Source organism: Silurus aristotelis (assembly GCF_946808225.1).
Source record: "Silurus aristotelis genome assembly, chromosome: 5".
NCBI classification, from domain to species: Eukaryota; Metazoa; Chordata; class Actinopteri; order Siluriformes; family Siluridae; genus Silurus; species Silurus aristotelis.
The window spans coordinates 30921772-30939517 of record NC_139578.1 but is presented as its reverse complement, the minus strand read 5'-3'; the positions used below and the strand labels follow the sequence as shown (position 1 = coordinate 30939517).

The following is a 17746-nucleotide window of genomic DNA, read 5'->3' as shown; positions in this document are numbered from 1 at the left end:
TTGGTGTGGATGGTACGTTCAGCTGACCGCACCACCCTCTAGAGGGCTCACCTGTCCTGCATGGTGATGTTCCCTAACCAGGAAGTGATGCTACCTGTCAGGACGCTCTCAATGGTGCAGGTGTTAAAAATCTTTAACACCTGAGAGGGAAGTTCAAAGTCCCTTAAGCATCTCAGATGTTACAAAGGCTGCCGGGCCATCTTCATCAGGGTGTTGATGTGACAGGATCAAAACAGGTCCTGTGTGATGTGAACACCTAGGTATTGGAAACTGTCCACTCTCTCCCGTTGATGTTTAGCGGTTGGTATGACTGCTCCTGCTTCGTGCTGAAGTCCACTATCAACTCCTTAGTCTTGCCGACGTTCAGGAGAAGGTTATGCTCCTGGCACCACCTCTCCTGGTTTTTAACCTCCTGTAGGTAGGCCGTCTCGTCTTTGTTGGAGATCAGGCCCACCAAAACAGTATCGTCAGCAAACTTGATGATGGTGGTGGAGTTGGAAATGGCCACACAGACATACAGTGAGGAAAATAAGTATTTGAACACCCTGCTATTTTGCAAGTTCTCCCACTTAGAAATCATGGGGGGGCCTGAAATTGTCATCGTAGGTGCATCTCCACTGTGAGAGACATAATCTAAAAATTTTTTTTCCAGAAATCACAATATATGATTTTTAAACTATTTATTTGTATGATACAGCTGCAAATATGTATTTAAGCACCTGTCTATCAGCTAGACCCTCTGACCCTCAAAGACCTGTTAGTCTGCCTTTAAAATGTCCACCTCCACTACATTTATTATCCTAAATTTTATGCACCTGTTTGAGGTCGTTAGGTGCATAAAGACACCTGTCCACCCCATACAATCAGTGAATCCAACTACTTACATAGCCAAGACCAAAGAGCTGTTCAAAGACACTAGAGACAAAATTGTACACCTCCACAAGGCTGGAAAGGGCTACGGGGGGTGTAAAAAGGTCCACTGTTGGAGCAATCATTAGAAAATGGAAGAAGCTAAACATGACTGTCAATCTTCCTCGGACTGGGGCTCCATGCAAGATCTCACCTCGTGGGGTCTCAATGATCCTAAGGAAGGTAAGAAATCAGCCCAGAACTACACGGGAGGAGCTGGTCAATTACCTGAAAAGAGCTGGGACCACCGTTTCCAAGGTTGCTGTTGGTAATACACTAAGACGTCATGGTTTAAAATCATGCATGGCACAGAAGGTTCCCCTGCTTAAACCAGCACATGTCCAGGCATGTCTAAAGTTTGCCAATGACCATTTTGATGATCCAGAGGAGTCATGGGAAAAAGTCATGTGGTCAGATGAGACCAAAATAGAACTTTTGGGTCATAATTCCACTAAACGTGTTTGGAGGAAGAGGAATGATGAGTACCATCCTAAGAACACCATCCCTACTGTGAAGCATGCACTGTTTTAAGGAGAGGATGACTGGGGCCATGTATTGAATTATTTTGGGGAACAACCTCCTTCCCTGAGCATTGAAGATGGGTCGAGGCTGGGTCTTCCAACATGACAATGACCCGAAGCACACAGCCAGGATAACCAAGGAGTGGCTCTGTAAGAAACATATCAAGGTTCTGGCATGGCCTAGCCAGTCTCCAGACCTAAACACAATAGAGAATCTTTGGAGGGAGCTCAAACTCTGTGTTTCTCAGTGACAGGCCAGAAACCTGACTGATCTAGACAAGATCTGTGTGGAGGAGTGGGCCAAAATCCCTCCTGCAGTGTGTGCAAACCTTATGAAAAAATACAGGAAACGTTTGACCTCTGTAATTGCAAACAATGGCTACTGTACCAAATATTAACATTGACTTTCTCAGGTGTTCAAATACTTATTTGCAGCTGTATCATACAAATAAATAGTAAACAAAAATCATACATTTGGATTTCTGGATTTTTTTTTTTTAGATTATGTCTCTCACAGTGGACATGCACCTACGATGACAATTTCAGACCCCTCCAAGATTTCTAAGTGGGAGAACTTGCAAAATAGCAGGGTGTTCCAATACTTATTTTCCTCACTGTGTGTGTACAGTGAGTATAGCAGGGAGCTTAGAACACAACCCTGGGGAGCACCAGTGCTGAGGGTGAGGGTAGATGAGGTGTGTTTGCCCAACCGTACCGCTTGTGGTCTGTTTGTCAGGAAATTGGAGATCCATTGACACACAGGCAGGCTGAGTCCAGGACCTGCCAGGTGAGCATGGAGGGAATTATGGTGTTAAACGCTGAACTGTAGTCCACAAACAGCATCTTTGCATAATTCACTTTTCTGTAGTTCAGGTGAACGCGAACTGTAGATGATCCAATGTTTCTGGTAGTGTCGCAGTGATGAAGTCTCTGACCAGTCTTTCAAAGCACTTCATCACTACTAAGATCAAAGCTACAGGCGATAGTCGTTAAGGCAGGCGGGCTGGGGCTTCTTTGGGACAGGAACAATGGTGGACTGTTTGAAGCATTAGGGGACAACAGACTGTTCCAGTGAGAGGTTAAATATCTCAGTGAACACCGGTGCTAGCTGGTCAGCGCAGGCTTTCAGAACCTGACCTGTGATGCCATATGGTCCTGCTGTCTTTCTGGTATTCACTGTCTTGAACGCCCTCTTAAGTCATGATCTGAGATGATGAACGTGCTTACCTCTCCGGCTCTCTCTGCGTGCATGCTGTTTGTGCTTCTAGCGCTGCTAATGCAGTTAGCTGCAGCCAACAAGCAAGCATAAAAGATGTTTAGCTCATCCACCAGAGAAGCGTCATCATTCACCATTCTAGAATATGGTGTTATATAGTCCCTGGTGTTTCTTAGTCACTGCCACAGGCTCCTAGAGGTACCATGTTGGAACTGTGACTCCAGTTTCCTCCCGTAGCGCCGCTTTACTTTTTTCACCACTCTGTGTACACTGTAAGATGCAGCCTTGTGCTCGCCCATGTCACCGGTGGCGAGCCCCATGTTGTAGGCAGCAGAGCAGGATCTCAGAGCATTGCAGTTGGTTTTATCCACCCACAGCTTCTGTTTGGGAAATGTTCTAATGGTGGTTTTCTGCACCATATCACCCACTAGTTTCCTGATGAATTCCACAACCGCTTCCGTAAACATGTTGATGTCATCAAAGCTGCGCCTGAACATGTCCCAGTCTGCGTCATCCAAAGCGTCTTGCAGTGTGGCCACCGATTAGTCAGTCCAGTGTGCCAACTCCCTCTGAACCGGAGCTTCCTCTTTCAGCCTTTGTTTGTAAACAGGCATGAGGAAGATGGCAGCATGGTCCAATTTCCCGAATGGTGGACATGATTGTGCCTTGTAGCTGTTCTTAAATTGTTCTTATAATTTATATAGTTTTATGCTTTATTTATCTGCCTTTTTTTTCTTTGTTTTATTCTTCCCATCCTAATTTTAATTAGATTTTTTTTTTTATTAAATGGTGTGTAGCAGTGGTCCAGTGTCCTTTCGCCTCTGGTGGGGCAGGTGATATCCTGCTGAAAGTTCGGTAGTGCGCGCTTGAGGTTGGCACTGTTAAAGTCTCACACCACAATGAGCGCAGCGTCCCGATACTGTGTTTGGTGTAGCGGTATTGTTTCATGTAAGTGTCCATTTCCGCTTGAGGTGGAATATAAACCGCACTGCCTATGACCGAGCTGAATTACGAGGTAGATAGAAGGGCCGACATTTCATCGGCAGTAGTTCCAGATTTGGTGTGCAGGAGTGTGAAAGAGGAATGATGCTCGCACTGTCGCACCAGTATTTGTTCACCTTTAGACACACTACACCTCCCCTTGACTTCTCCGACTCCATTGTTCTGCACATGCTGTAAACCGAGAAAAACTCAGCCGGCTGAATGGCGTGGTCCGGTACCACTGGGTTCAGCCATGTCTCTGTGAGGCAGAGAAGGTTGCAGTCCCGAATGTGCCTCTGGAAATTAACCCTTACCCTGAGTTCGTTGAGCTTGTTCTCCAGTGACTGGACGTTGGATAAAAGGATACTATGTAAGGGAGCGCGGTGTGCACGTGCCCTCAGCATGTTCCTGATGCCGGCTCGTTAAAAATGGCGAAAGGTGAGTGTATTGTACACCAATAGATATAGGAATGGCTCTGTCATATATAATGATTGTAACAATATGGAATTATTGTAATGTCGTTTCAGGTTATACCTGCCACTAGGGGCGAACAAGGGCCATGCGAGGCGGGGAGGCGGAGGGTGAGAGAAGAAGTGAGTCTCGGTTAGGACACTGTGTTTTGCAGACTGTATAATAAAGGCAGACCACGTTGGTCAGTTCAAAGAATATGGACTCCTGTTTTACATGAAAATACCACACTTTAACAATGATGACCATTTTGTCTAAATGGAACTGTAACTATGTGAATAAAAATATAAAATAAACAAAAAAAGACAATGCATAGCCGGAGCAGTAGTGATGGAAGCCGACCTCACCGGCGCCATTTTGTTAGTGATCACAGTGAGTGGACTGACCCGTGATCAGTAACTTGACCCAGAATGCCATCAGAGACAGTTGCTTTCCTTTACTAATTCATTTAATTCATTATAAACTTTTAATACTGTCTTCTTTTATACATAAACACAAAAACAAGATGGAAAAGAAAAGTCTCTCTCTCTCTCTCTCTCTCTCTCTCTCAATAAGAAAACAGGAAGTGGTTTGGCTATAACACACACCTCTGCAGTCAGCCAGTCAGTCAGTCATTAGAGGCACATGATGGAGCTCAGTCCACTCCCTGTGATACTCTGTGAGTAAATGTTCTCTTTGTGTTTTCATTAGAGTGAGTGGTGGGATATAAAGTTCTTTATATGCAGTCTGACTGTCCTGAGTGATGAGGTTACTGTGTGATTAGGACAGTGTGTGTACTTAAGCATGACTGCTCAGGTGGATCAGTGTATCCATATCTGTAATGCAAAGGGTTTAGTTTTGTGTGTAAATTCCTACAGGACTGTGAATGTTCAAATGTATATGAAAATGTACTTGTATATGTATACAAGTACAAGAGTTTAAAACATAGTTTAAATAATGTAATAAATTATAATAAGTGCAGACTTATTGACTTATTGATCTTTTGTATCCTGCTATCATCTGGTTCTCAGTGACAGTTGCTCATAATTTAATATTCTAAAAGAAAATGACTGGATGCTGTTTGTACATTCTACAGTGGAAGTCATGGTTATGACTCGCTGAAATGTTTACCTGCTGTTGTGAGCTTCTTTAAGTTTTTCTATGAAAAACATGCTAGCATTATCTAGACTGGAAAAAGAGAAAAAAAAATGCTGTCTATTTTGTGCATTTCTATGTCTGTGCATTTCAAGGCAAACATTAATTTCAATGCATGTTTCTGCATGTACATTAACCTGCATCTCCTGTTTTTAATCTAATTTGCACTTAAACCAACTTAAATATTTACATTATATATATATATATATATATATATATATATATATATATATATATATATATTTGTTTCTACTATTTGTTTTTATACAAAATAGATATTACTTCTTTTTCTTCTCATCATTATTATTATTATTATTATTATTATTATTTATTTATTTTATTATTTTTTATTTAATTTTTTATTATTATTAGAGAAATCACTTTTCAGAAATAAACTTTTGACAAGTGTATTATTAATAGAGGTGTGAGAGCAGAGACCAGTTCGTGGTTGTGGGTTTAGTTTCTATGTGAATGCAGTGGTGCAAATTGAGATGAAGAGTGGGGGAAAGTGTAAATGTATACAGCATGTGTGAAAACAATAACTTATTTTTAACTGCCATTGTCTTGTGCACATTTTATCTTGACTTACACTCACTGACCTCTTTTAAAGAAAAAAAAAATGGGCCAAGGTGAAAGCTCCATTGAGATTCAGGGGTCCAACAACAAAATAAATGAAAGACATATAATAAATATTCAGAGTGTGATTGGCCTGCACCACTACAATAAAGGAGTTAAAGTCATATATTGAAAAGACAATACATAAAACCAGTTTTTGAATAAAATTTTAGGTTATTCAGCAGTTGTTATTGCATGCCAGCAGGAAAACATATGAAATAAAATACCCACACAGACACTTGTCACAAATCAACAGTTCAATTTCAATTAAATTCAATACATTTTTATTTGTGTAGCACTTTTAACAATGGCAAGAATCACTATGGCAGCATAACTAAATAGAAGAGCCAGAAGGTAACACATGCAGGAGGGATCTTTGGGATAAGAGACGGCCCTCCACACTACTGTCAACAAACCTAAAGGAGAAAGGCTGAGAGTGAGGGGAAAACAACATCCAAATATCCCAGTTCAAAGAACACTCTATTTCCATGATTCCACCAGATTTTCTCCTTTACCTAAAAAACATCTACTGACTAAAGGCTTGACTTAATAAATACAGTATATTTTTAGCCTAGACTTGAACACTGAGACTGTGTCTGACTCCAGAACACTAATTGGAAAACTGTTTCATAAGTGTGGGGTTTTGTAAAAGAAAGATCTGCCCCTTGAGATAGTCTGCTTTATTTGAGGTACCAACAAATATCATTACAACTTTTGATTGAAGTAGGCATAGTGGACCATAATAGAATAAAAGTTCACTCAGATACTGTGGCTGGAGACCCTTCAGTGCTATTATACATCAGTAGTGGTATTTTATAATGTATGTAAGATTTATTTGGTAGATTATAATTTTTTATAATTATCATAACCAATCAATTCTGCAATACTGTTCAAATCTGAACACATTTTGAATTAACCTAATCAGCCACAACATCATTTCTAAGATTGGATAAAATTGGATGTGTCATTTCATCTCGGATGTAGATAGCAATATACAAACAAATGGGCCCCAGAAATACATCCTGATCACTGTAACTGTTAAAGACCTTTTTTTTTTAGGGTTTTCTGTATGACTAAGACTAACTGTGACTTTAGCTGCAAGGTGGGTTTATGGTGGTGTTTTCTGTTAACAGAAAAGCTTTAACAAAACCAGTTCAGCAATTAAAACCATTTGCTTAAACCTGGTTTATACACAATCCAAATTAATGCAAATCACTTTTTTTTATAATCACTAATTATTATTTACCATTCCTTGTTAAAGTAATAAGATCAGAAATTGCAAAGAAACAAATGTATTATTAGTCCTGTAAACACACAAAGCAGTGACTCTGTTAGAGGCCTGAAAGTAAACTTCTTTGTGGATGTGGTTTATTTTCTGTTTTCATGTAGTGGTGGAAATGTAGCTGTGAAGAGCTGGTGGAGGTGTGAAAGTGGACATGTTAAAACAACTGCTTACTCTTAACTCTTTAACTGTTGATATTGTGGGCAATTTTTTATTTGCACTGACACTCACTGAATTTTATATATATATTTTTTTCAAATTTACACCATATTCTGTTTCTGCTTCTTTTTTAGTGCTGATTTCACTTATACCAGTGGCTCGGGTTCAAGGTGATTTATATCAAATTATACTGTACATTGTGAGAAGAATGATTTGTTTTGTCATTTGTTTATTAATTAAGTAATATTACCTTAAATATTTTCATTGTTTGTTTTTTTTTTACCATTTCTTGAGTAGATTAATTATGTGTTTAATTCATCTAAATATCCATGATCATCTGTCATGAGTAGTGCAAAAGAAAGCTTTCGATGATGCTCCTGATTTCTTAACTGTAATAAAGTTACACATATATGTAATTAAAAAAAAACAAACATAAAAAAAAAAACACCCTTATACAGGTGGTCATGCTAACAAATGATATGAGAAGTGGACATTGGTAATTAGTTTATGTAAGGAATTTTAACAACAGAATGTTTTACAGGGAGTCATAAAGCTGTGGTATCCATTAAGCCTGATACACATGTGTTCATTGGAGAAACTGTTACTCTCAGATGTGAAATACAGAATGGTAGGGACATTCCGACGATATACAGCTGGTATAAAAATAAAAACAGGCTCACAGACCCCACAAAACAGACTTTCACAATCCAGAATGTTAGAGACTCTGACAGTGGATACTACACCTGTGGAGAATGGAGTTTATTCCAGAGCTCAGATACCAGTGAAGCTGTTACAATGACTGTATCAGGTGAGTCTGTGGGTGTTATTTAGTTTTGTTCTAATTGAATATGTTAAAACAGTTTGTATGCTTTAAATGTTGTCAGTAAGCTAGACTTTGTTTGTTTAATGGTGACTTTTACTTCTCAGTATAGTAGGCATGTGTTTTTTAGTAGTATCTGAGTTTTATAATAAGATTGCAGTATTATTGTGGTGAGTCACTGTGATGAAAGAGAAAATTAAGAGAGAAGTCAGTAATTATTTCTAAATTGTGATAATCAGCATCATGCACATCATTTTCTTTGTGCAGCTAAGGTAATTAATAATATTTACACTGAACATTACAATTAAAAAGTGCATAAATATAGCACATTGCCCTTCCGTCAGTTTTTGTACACATCTTTTCTTTGTTTCTCCACCAGATGTCACCAGTGTGTTCCTTTGCACCTATTAAATACTTTAATATATAAAATATATATCTATTAATAATAAATAACCTCTCCTAAAGTGCATATTTTCTGTTAATTTCACCCACTTCCTTATGACACACTATTAGAGGTCTTGTTTGTCATGCAATCAATCCCAGTTCAATCCCTGGTCTTGAAACCTGTAAATATTAAGAAAAAGAAGAAGAAAAAAAAAAAACTTTCATGGCTTTAGCACCACACTTTTGCCCACTAAAGATAACATTCAGCTGGTGAATTTGTCCAGGATCACAAAAATATGAATCTACAATAAATTATAAAGAGTAAACAATATCAATGTAAATGGTTACACTCATGAATTTTATTACATTGAACATATACCTAAATATTTTTTTTATAAAATTATGAAAGCACTTTGAATCTACTGCTTCTGTTGTAAAGCGCCAAGCAGCTCAGACATCTTCATTATTTCATACCAACAGCTAAACCCAAACCAACAATCAGCGTGAATCCTCAAAGCTCAGTCTACACTGGAGACATCATCACTCTGAGCTGTGAGCTGCAGTCTACTGGATGGGAGATTCAGTGGTATAAAAATAATCAGCAGTTACAACCTCAGAAAAGTAAACAAGCAAACACACTTAATATGACAGTCATTAATGCAGAGGAAACAGTGTATAAGTGTCGTGCACGCAGGGGAAACTACAGACTTTACTACACAGAGTTCAGTGATCCTGTCAAGGTTACAGTGAGAGGTAGGCCATGACTTCAAATTGTGATTTGAAAATTTATTTATTTTAAATTGAATAAAACACATGAGTACATGCTGTTAGAGTAAAATTATCTCTACTTTGGAAACAGTAACTCTGATTCATAACACTGCATCACTCAAAAAATACACAGATTACAGTACGTCCAAAACCAGAAGTCACAAATGTGTATAAAGAAATAATCTTTACTTCCTTAATATCCAAACTTATATATTTATTTCTGTCTCTTTTGAAAAATTAATCCAACTGTGTGATTTTGAAGCTGTTTTACTAATAAAGTGGGGGAAAATGACTAATATCACTAATATTGTTTCAATAGTTTGTATTTCGATTTCTCACTGCATAGTTGGTCTTTTGTACTTAAACATGACTCCTACTGTGTCTTAACAGAGAGACCACAGGCAGTACTGAGTGTATCTCCACAGAACTTGCTGAATGAAGAAGACCCAGATGGTTACACACTGTACAGCAATCCACAGCCCTTATGGATCACTGGTACAGAAAATCAACTCTTGACATGAAGTATAGATTACATAAGTGTGAATGTAAGATCAGTGTAATGCAACATTTGTTTATTAAAATGCATAAGCTTGTTAAGACTGGCACGAACTGATATTTCTAATAGCATGCGCTAAAGCTATATACACTCTAAAATTAAGAAGTGACCTGGAAGTGATGTAATGAAGCAAGACTAAATCTCAGGTAACTGTGACATCTAGTGGTGAGCAGACATAATGTTCCCTGTTGATGTGAATCCCTAATTGTATGTGGCAGTTCCTCACTATAAAACATTACTGTAGAATTTACAGGATTTTACTAGCAGCAAATCACAAATCTCTGTAAATAAGTACAATATGTATTTATTTATATTACTTAAATATGTACAGAAAATTCCTGTCACTTTTTAAATGTTGCTTTTAAATTTTCCAGTTAATTTGCTCATTTGGCTGAAGCAGGATGAAGTTGAGCTGAAAGTTAAAGGTCTTGTTGAATAACCAAAAAAAAGTTCAGCTTCAATTAGTTTAAACCGATGTACTGCTCAAATTGTTTGTGACTGTACAATGCTATAAAATATTAACATGTGCGTGTGTGTGTGTGTGTGTGTGTGTGTGTGTGTGTGTGTGTGCGCGCGTGTGTTTAAGGTGAATCTCCTCCAGTGTCTCTGATCATCAGTCCAAGCAGAACTCAACACTTTACTGGTGACTCTCTCTCACTGAGCTGTGAGGACCAGAGTAACTCTACTGGATGGACAGTGAGACGATACACAGACAGTGAAGGAGTGTTAGATTGTTCACAGTGGGGATCAGTTACAGGATCTACATGTAACATCAGCTTCCTCTCCACATCCTACACTGGAGTTTACTGGTGTGAGTCTGAATCTGGAGAAAACAGTAATCCTGTCAACATCACAGTTCATGGTGAGTCTTCATGTAGTGTGTTTACTGTTAAAGAGATTAAAAGTTACATTAAAGTTTATTCAGATTTCAAAGAGTTTAAAATGTAACAACTATTTGGGAACATATTCAAGTCTTTGGAAAAACCTTGCATGCACACATTTTACAGTACCTTGTGTTATTAAAAATCCTTATGCTTATGCTTTAATCCTTTAACTATCATGTTTATGTTTATTTTAGGAGAATGTGATTGTTGTTTCTATTAATTTTATTCCATAGAGCACAGTTGGTAGTCTGGTTTGCTTTTATGATTAAGTGTGAAATACTTCCCAAATTGCTACAATTATTGTCATCTGATCATTACCATGGCAACATACACCAGATTTACATTTAAAAGTAGCATATCTAGCATTTTATTAGAACCAGTAAATGTGAACTGAATTAAAATAATCTGTACTGATGCATCCATAAAGCAGGTGAACATGAGATTATGTACTGAGCTTCCTGCAGAATTAAATTACATACCTGCAGAATACACAGGTTTAGTCATTTTATTTTAATGCAGATAAACTGTGCTAATAATCTCAGAATAATTTCTGTAAAGCATGTACACAATTGTGTTTATATCCTAGTTTGAATCATATTGTTTTTCCTGGAATTTTCTCTGTTCTAGAGGTTGATGTGATCCTGGAGAGTCCTGTTCATCCTGTGACTGAAGGACATCCTCTGACTCTACACTGTTTATATCGTAACACAAATCCCTCAAACCTCCGAACTGATTTCTATAAAGATGGATCAGTCGTCCAGAACCAGACTACAGGAGAGATGATCATCCATAAAGTCTCAAAGTCAGATGAAGGTTTCTACCACTGTAAACACCCAGAGAGAGGAGAGTCACCGAGAAGCTGGATCTCAGTCAGACGTGAGAAACATTCTGAGAATTTATTTCTTTTCTGTTTCATTGTTTAATAAGACATAAATTTCACTCTTGTTTGTTTTTTTCTCTCAGGTTCTAGTCCCACTGGTGAAATAGGATTGGTCTTTGGAGTGGCTGTGGGTTTGGGACTTTTGCTCATTGCTGTATTTATTTTATTGATCCTGCTGTGGTGCTACAAAAGGAAAAAAGGTCTGATAATTGTTTTTGCTATGTAGTGTGGAATTCAATTAGAATTCAATTTGGGATGTTTCACTGGGTGTTTTCATTTTTTTTATTTATACCTCTGCTATAAGGGTTAGTGATATTTCTCCTAATTATAGAAATCTAAATTAGGAGGCTTAACTTTAGATGAACTCTATATGTTAAAGTACAGGAGTGTCTTTTACTGATTAACACACTACACTGTGTTCAGGTGAGGCTGCACCTCAAAGAAGAGAAATAAAGTATAATATGAAGAAAAAGAAGACAAATGGGAACAATGGTAGCGTATTTTTTTTATTTAGCCAAGAATCTGAAGTCATCACCTGAAATTTTAGAGTCGGTTCTATCACAAGACTCATTAAAAGACAATGAGGGAATGAACCCTAGAGGTTTAGTCTAAAAATGCAGCTTGATCCAGTGTGGAGACTAATAATGACTTAAATTGTATTAATGAGCTATGACTGATTTATTACACTGCTGAAGAGCTCAGAGATGGTTTTGTTTTTTTGCTGCTGTAGGTGCTGATGCTGAACCCAGTGTAAATGATGTGACTTATGCTAGGCTTGAACTCAAGCGAATGAAAAAAGCTAGAAAAATACAAGGTAAAGTAAAATACATCATCAAATAGATCATGTATTTGTAGAATTGACTTTATATAAACCTGTGATATGAAGCAGCATTTCTGTATGAGAAAATTGATCAACTAATTCTGACCAGAATTTAACAATGCAGTGACCAAATATATTTCAACTGTGATTTAACATTCAGACTATTTTTTATTTAATAGTTTTGATAAGTTAAAATTTTTATGAAAATTCATGGAGGATAATTTAATTCCAACTAGATAAGACCAGTGTGGAAAACGATACTGTCTACTCAGAGATGAAGCACAACATGGAGGTAAAATTCATGGCTTTTACATTATAAAAATAAAAGACAAATCAAACACCATGAAGTCAGAAATATTTTAAAGGTACATTGGGTGTAATTTCACACCTAGCAGTTATGCTCTCCATCCAGCACACAAAACCCTTTCTCACAATTTGTCCAGTCATCCATGTTAGTTTGGAACCTGTAAAGAGAAACTTTCCTCATCTCATTCTCTCATGATATCTAGCTGCAGTCGCTGATTCTTAAGTTAAATTGTTTATCACATGGATGACAACAATATCAGGAGATATGCATTTATAATTGTATTTAGTGCAATCTCTTTTTTTTTTATTCTACAGTGAGCCATGTGACTGTTTACACTGATGAAGCAGTCATCAAACAGATCAATGGAAAATCAGTTCTTCATTTCTCTTTTTACTAAAATGCTGAGCAAAACGATAAAATTGTGTTCATTTCAAAATTCATTTTTTATCAATATCAGCAACAGCAAAATAATTGTGTGCTGGAAAAAAGTGTTATTTTCAGAAATTTTGTAAATAGTAATAAAAAGGTACATACAAATGTCATTCGAATAAATGTAAGAGTGCATGTAGATTTGCAGCAAAGTTCATCTGATCAGCAGTGCAATTATATAGTTAGTACGTAGCAGTGCAGTAAACGGACGGACGGACGGACGGACGGACGGACGGACGGACGGACGGACAGACAGACAGACAACAGATAGATATGCCTTTCTTTTTCTACTTATAATGTTGTGTGCCAAAAAACAATGAATTTAATATACACCACTTTTTTTTGCATATTTTATATATATAAAAAAAAAATCAACAATTTATATAACATTTTTAAACAATTAAAAAGTTATAAATGTTAATTTTCTTTATTACATTTTATATTTCTCTTCCAGTATTGTTTATTTTTTTATTTATTTTTTTTTTATTGATTACTAATTACTAATAAGTGGTGCTTCAATTTTTGAAGGGTGGAAGTTATTATTTTATTATGTGACAAAGAGGATCAAGAATATCAAGAATAAAGATGAATAAAGAGTGTAATAAAAATGGAGTGAACGAAAACATTTAGCAGGTTTTCATTTTTGTTGCCATGTTTGGTTAAAATAAAAACTAATTAAGACTTTATTTCTTCTGCTTTAAATGTATGTATTAAACTCAAATATACTGCTATATTGTAATACTGTTTACTGTCTTATGTTAGCTCTTGTTTTCTTTAGTAATTTGTCACAAGGAGTTAGGAACCACTGCATCTTTACACACTGCTCCACTGTGTAATCAAGTAAAAAAAATAACACTGAAAATGTCCAATACACAATATAGGCAATGAACATTAGAGCATTAGCAGTGATTCAGACAAACAAAAGTGAAATACAAGGATTCAGTGTTAAACCCTGCTAGATAACTTCTTCATCATTTCATTTCTTCCAAGTCCTGGTGAGGATTCAATAGTCAGAATTCTTCTTCTTCTTCTTCTTTAGGTTGCTTTCATTAGTGGTCACCACAGCAAATCATCCGTCTCCACACTACTCTGTCCTCTACATCTGCCTTTTTCAACCAAACTACCTGCATGTCTTCCCTCACCACATCCATAAACCTCCTCATTGGCCTTCCTCTTTTCCTCCTTCCAGGCTGCTCTACCCTCAGCATTCTCCTACTGATATACCCCATGTCCCTCCTCCACACATGTCCAAACCCTCTCAATCACACCTCCCTTGTCTTGTCTCCAAAATGTCCTACATGCACTCTCCCTCTAATAAACTCATTTCTAATCCTGTCCAAAGTCGTCACTCCCAACAAACATCTCAACATCTTCAGCTCTGCTACCTCCAGCGCCACCTCCTGTCTTTTACTCAATGCCACTGTCTCTAAACCATACAACATAGCAGGTCTCACCACAGTCCTATAAAATTTCCCTTTCACTCTTGCAGATACTCTTCTATCACAAATCAACAAATCAACAAATTGAGTGGATGCTCAAACCCAAGATTCCACCTTTCTTTGAATTTTTTTAGTTTGTGGTCTCATTTGTTTTTTAACACTATATTCTATTGCCACATATCATGGGAGTGAATGCTGCAACTCTTCTCCACCCACTTCACCCTGCCTGCACACTTTTCTTTACTTTTCTTCACTTCTCTAACACATTACTTCCTCTCCATTACTTTGCACTGTTGACCCCAGGTACCTGAACTCCTCCACCTTCTCCACCCCTTCTCCCTGCAACCGCGCCACTCCACTGCCCTCCCTCTCATTCACACACATTTACTCTGTCTTACTTCTACTGACTCTCATGCCCCTTCTCTCCAGCGCATACCTTCACCTCTCCAGGCTCTTCTCAACCTGCTCCCTACTCTCACCACAAATCACAATATCATCCACAAACATCATAGTCCATAGAGACTCCTGTCTGACCTCATCCGTCAACCAGTCCATCACTATCGGCGTTCCACAAATAAACACTGAAAAATGTAAGCAAAGACTCCAAGTATAAAACAGATTCTGATTAACTTTTATTTGTGCAATTAATGAACAAGCTGCTTAGATTGACTCACATTTGATTTAAACTCAAACTAAAACTGTGCAAATAATTTTTCCCTCTAAAAAGAGCGGCTTATTAAGACAATATTATGATTATGTTTGAGTCATGATTATAGGTAAGTTTTAGTCAAAGGCTCGTCTGACTGTGAAGAGTCATTAAGGCTTCCATCTGATCGAGAGTCTCTGAAAGAGAAGGGAGGAGGAACGGTGCTATGAGGAAGCATCTTTAAGTCCAGATTGTGAGAACTGTGGAGAGTAATGTGGGAGTGATTGTCTCAGGCTTTGTGCTGGATTTCAATTTACAGTGCTTTTTCTGGAAGAAAGTGGGGGGGGGGGGGGGGGGGGGACAAATATTATGGTGTAAACGATATATGAGCATTTATAAATACATTAGGAATGAAAACTGTGTGTGTTTTTTGTTTTTTTTTGTTTGGTTTTTTTTTGGGCCAGAAGTGGAAACAAGCTGTCTAATAATTTGGCTCATATGCCGACTTTATCAATTTGAAATTTTATCCATGACCCAATGTTGCGGATTTGGCAGACATTTATATTTACGGCCTTTATCAGACTCCTTATCCAGAGCGACTTAATTTTAGCATTGTATGGAATGTGGGGTTTATGTGAGCAGGTACCATCCCGAGACTCCAGTCCAGACCTTTCCTCCACTCCAGTTAACTGAAGCCCCACCCACCTCCCATGGATGCCGTTGCCAGACGGTGACCCAAAAAGTCGAGTCAGAAGCGGAAATAAAGAGCTCGACCTACGCCCGTTCCGACTTAAAACTTTCGCTGTCCGTTTTGACGTTTACTAGAGGATTGTAAATACTCACTGTATTATACGGTTGTAAATATATGCACATATGTGTGTTGCTTTGTTTAATGGTAGTAGGGGTGCGGTTACTATTTCTGTTGGATGTGGGTTTATTCCCTGTTTTTGGTGCGGGAGTTAGAAAAGTGATTTTCCTTTTTTTTTTAGGATTGTTTGTACTTTTTGTTTGTAATTTGTTGATTTTTTTTGGCCTTGGTCCACCCTGAAGTTTCTCCCAGTGTAGTACTGTACATATTTCAACATACCTCCTGTTATTAAATACCCTGGTGTTTGTGTTCCGTTATTTATTTCTCATAATACGAAATACATTTACATCCAACTAAAATCCACCACCTGTGCTTTTAATCATGCTGTGCGCCCAAACCCTAGACTGGGATGTAACAAAGTGTTTTGCTTATTTCAGCATATTTTAAATGTCTTCATTCCTTTCATTCTTTATTAATTCACTCCCATGATATGTGGAATTGTTTGGATGTTCTTCTTTTGAGAGAAATTCTTTAAGCTGAATATAAAAAGCTAAAGAATCCATCACATTAGCTGCTAGCTACTTCCTGGTTAGCTGCTAGTGTTAGCACTATGGATTCTTTAGCATTTTCATACATGCACAAAACAATTATTATTTCCGGTACTGAGTGAGCAGCCACAGTGACACTGTGCTAACTCTAGTTCCTTTTTAAAAGCCCTGGCATTGTTGTGTATGTTTTCCAGTATAAATCCCGTTAGCCTTCAGTGCTGCGCCCCCACGGCTGATATCCCATTGTTCTCAGGTGTTAATGTTTAACAATAGAATAAATGAAAAGGGACAAGAGTAACCATGACTAACTATACATCATTCTAAAGGAGATTGCATGAAGCAGCGATGAGGGAAATATTATTGGGGCGGAGTGATGACAGAGACTTGGAGATCTGCATGGGGCTGGAAAATCTGAGCCTATTTTTCATCAGTAAGTTACAATACATCTCCCTCTACAGTTTCATACGATGTTAAAAGTTTTATTGTGTTTGTTTTTATTAAAGAAATTCTTGAAAAAGTCATTTTTTGTGTGTGTGTATGTGTGTGTGTGTGTGTGTGTGTGTGTGTGTGTGTGTGTGTGTGTGTGTGTGTGTGTGTTGTTGGGATTTGAATAGCAGGACATCAATATGAATGGCCGTGACTGTAAAACAATAGTTTGTTGCTGCTTCATGCAATTTACGATAAAACAACTTATTTGACTGTCAATTCTTTTTTTGTTTGTTTTTTTGTTTTTTTTGTAAACAAAATCCAGTTAACATGAGCTGGAAACAACTGTTTGTGCAGAACTGAGAGCTGCATCACTTTCTGCCAGGTGCATCACAGTGCCCGTGCTGCGCTCTTTGACCAGTAGGAGAGTCTAAAGAGTAATAAAACTCACCCATGTGGGGAATAAAATCCCACATTTTCCATCCATACATTTTCTATCAATCGTGTTGTTTCCATAATGCTACTGGCTGGAAATAAAGGTTTGACATGAAGGTGGTGCAGAACAACCGTCACCACACCTGCAGAGAGAGTGGATGCTCAAACCCAAGATTCCACCTTTCTTTGAATTTTTTTAGTTTGTGGTCTCATTTGTTTTTTAACACTATATTCTACTGCCTATATTTGTTTTTTTTTTACCACTAAGATGGCGTTTTTTTATGCGAAAGTTATTCTAAAACATATATAAA

At 37.6% G+C, this 17746-nt stretch overlaps 2 protein-coding genes across 2 annotated transcripts in view; one reads left to right on the top strand and one right to left on the bottom strand.

The window, feature by feature from the left end:
- Positions 1 to 17746, bottom strand: part of LOC310726753 (obscurin-like) — a 238298-nt gene that overhangs the window by 189518 nt on the left and 31034 nt on the right. The gene's annotated exons all lie outside the window — the stretch shown is intronic.
- Positions 4702 to 13299, top strand: LOC310726795 (sialoadhesin-like). Its single transcript, XM_083542714.1, has 12 exons — positions 4702 to 4753; positions 7420 to 7455; positions 7827 to 8093; positions 8970 to 9242; positions 9648 to 9752; positions 10400 to 10675; positions 11325 to 11573; positions 11661 to 11777; positions 12001 to 12069; positions 12308 to 12391; positions 12634 to 12689; positions 13019 to 13299. Exons 1-12 carry the CDS (start codon positions 4720 to 4722, stop codon positions 13019 to 13021), a joined length of 1569 nt encoding a protein of 522 aa, XP_083398840.1. The 5' UTR covers positions 4702 to 4719; the 3' UTR covers positions 13022 to 13299.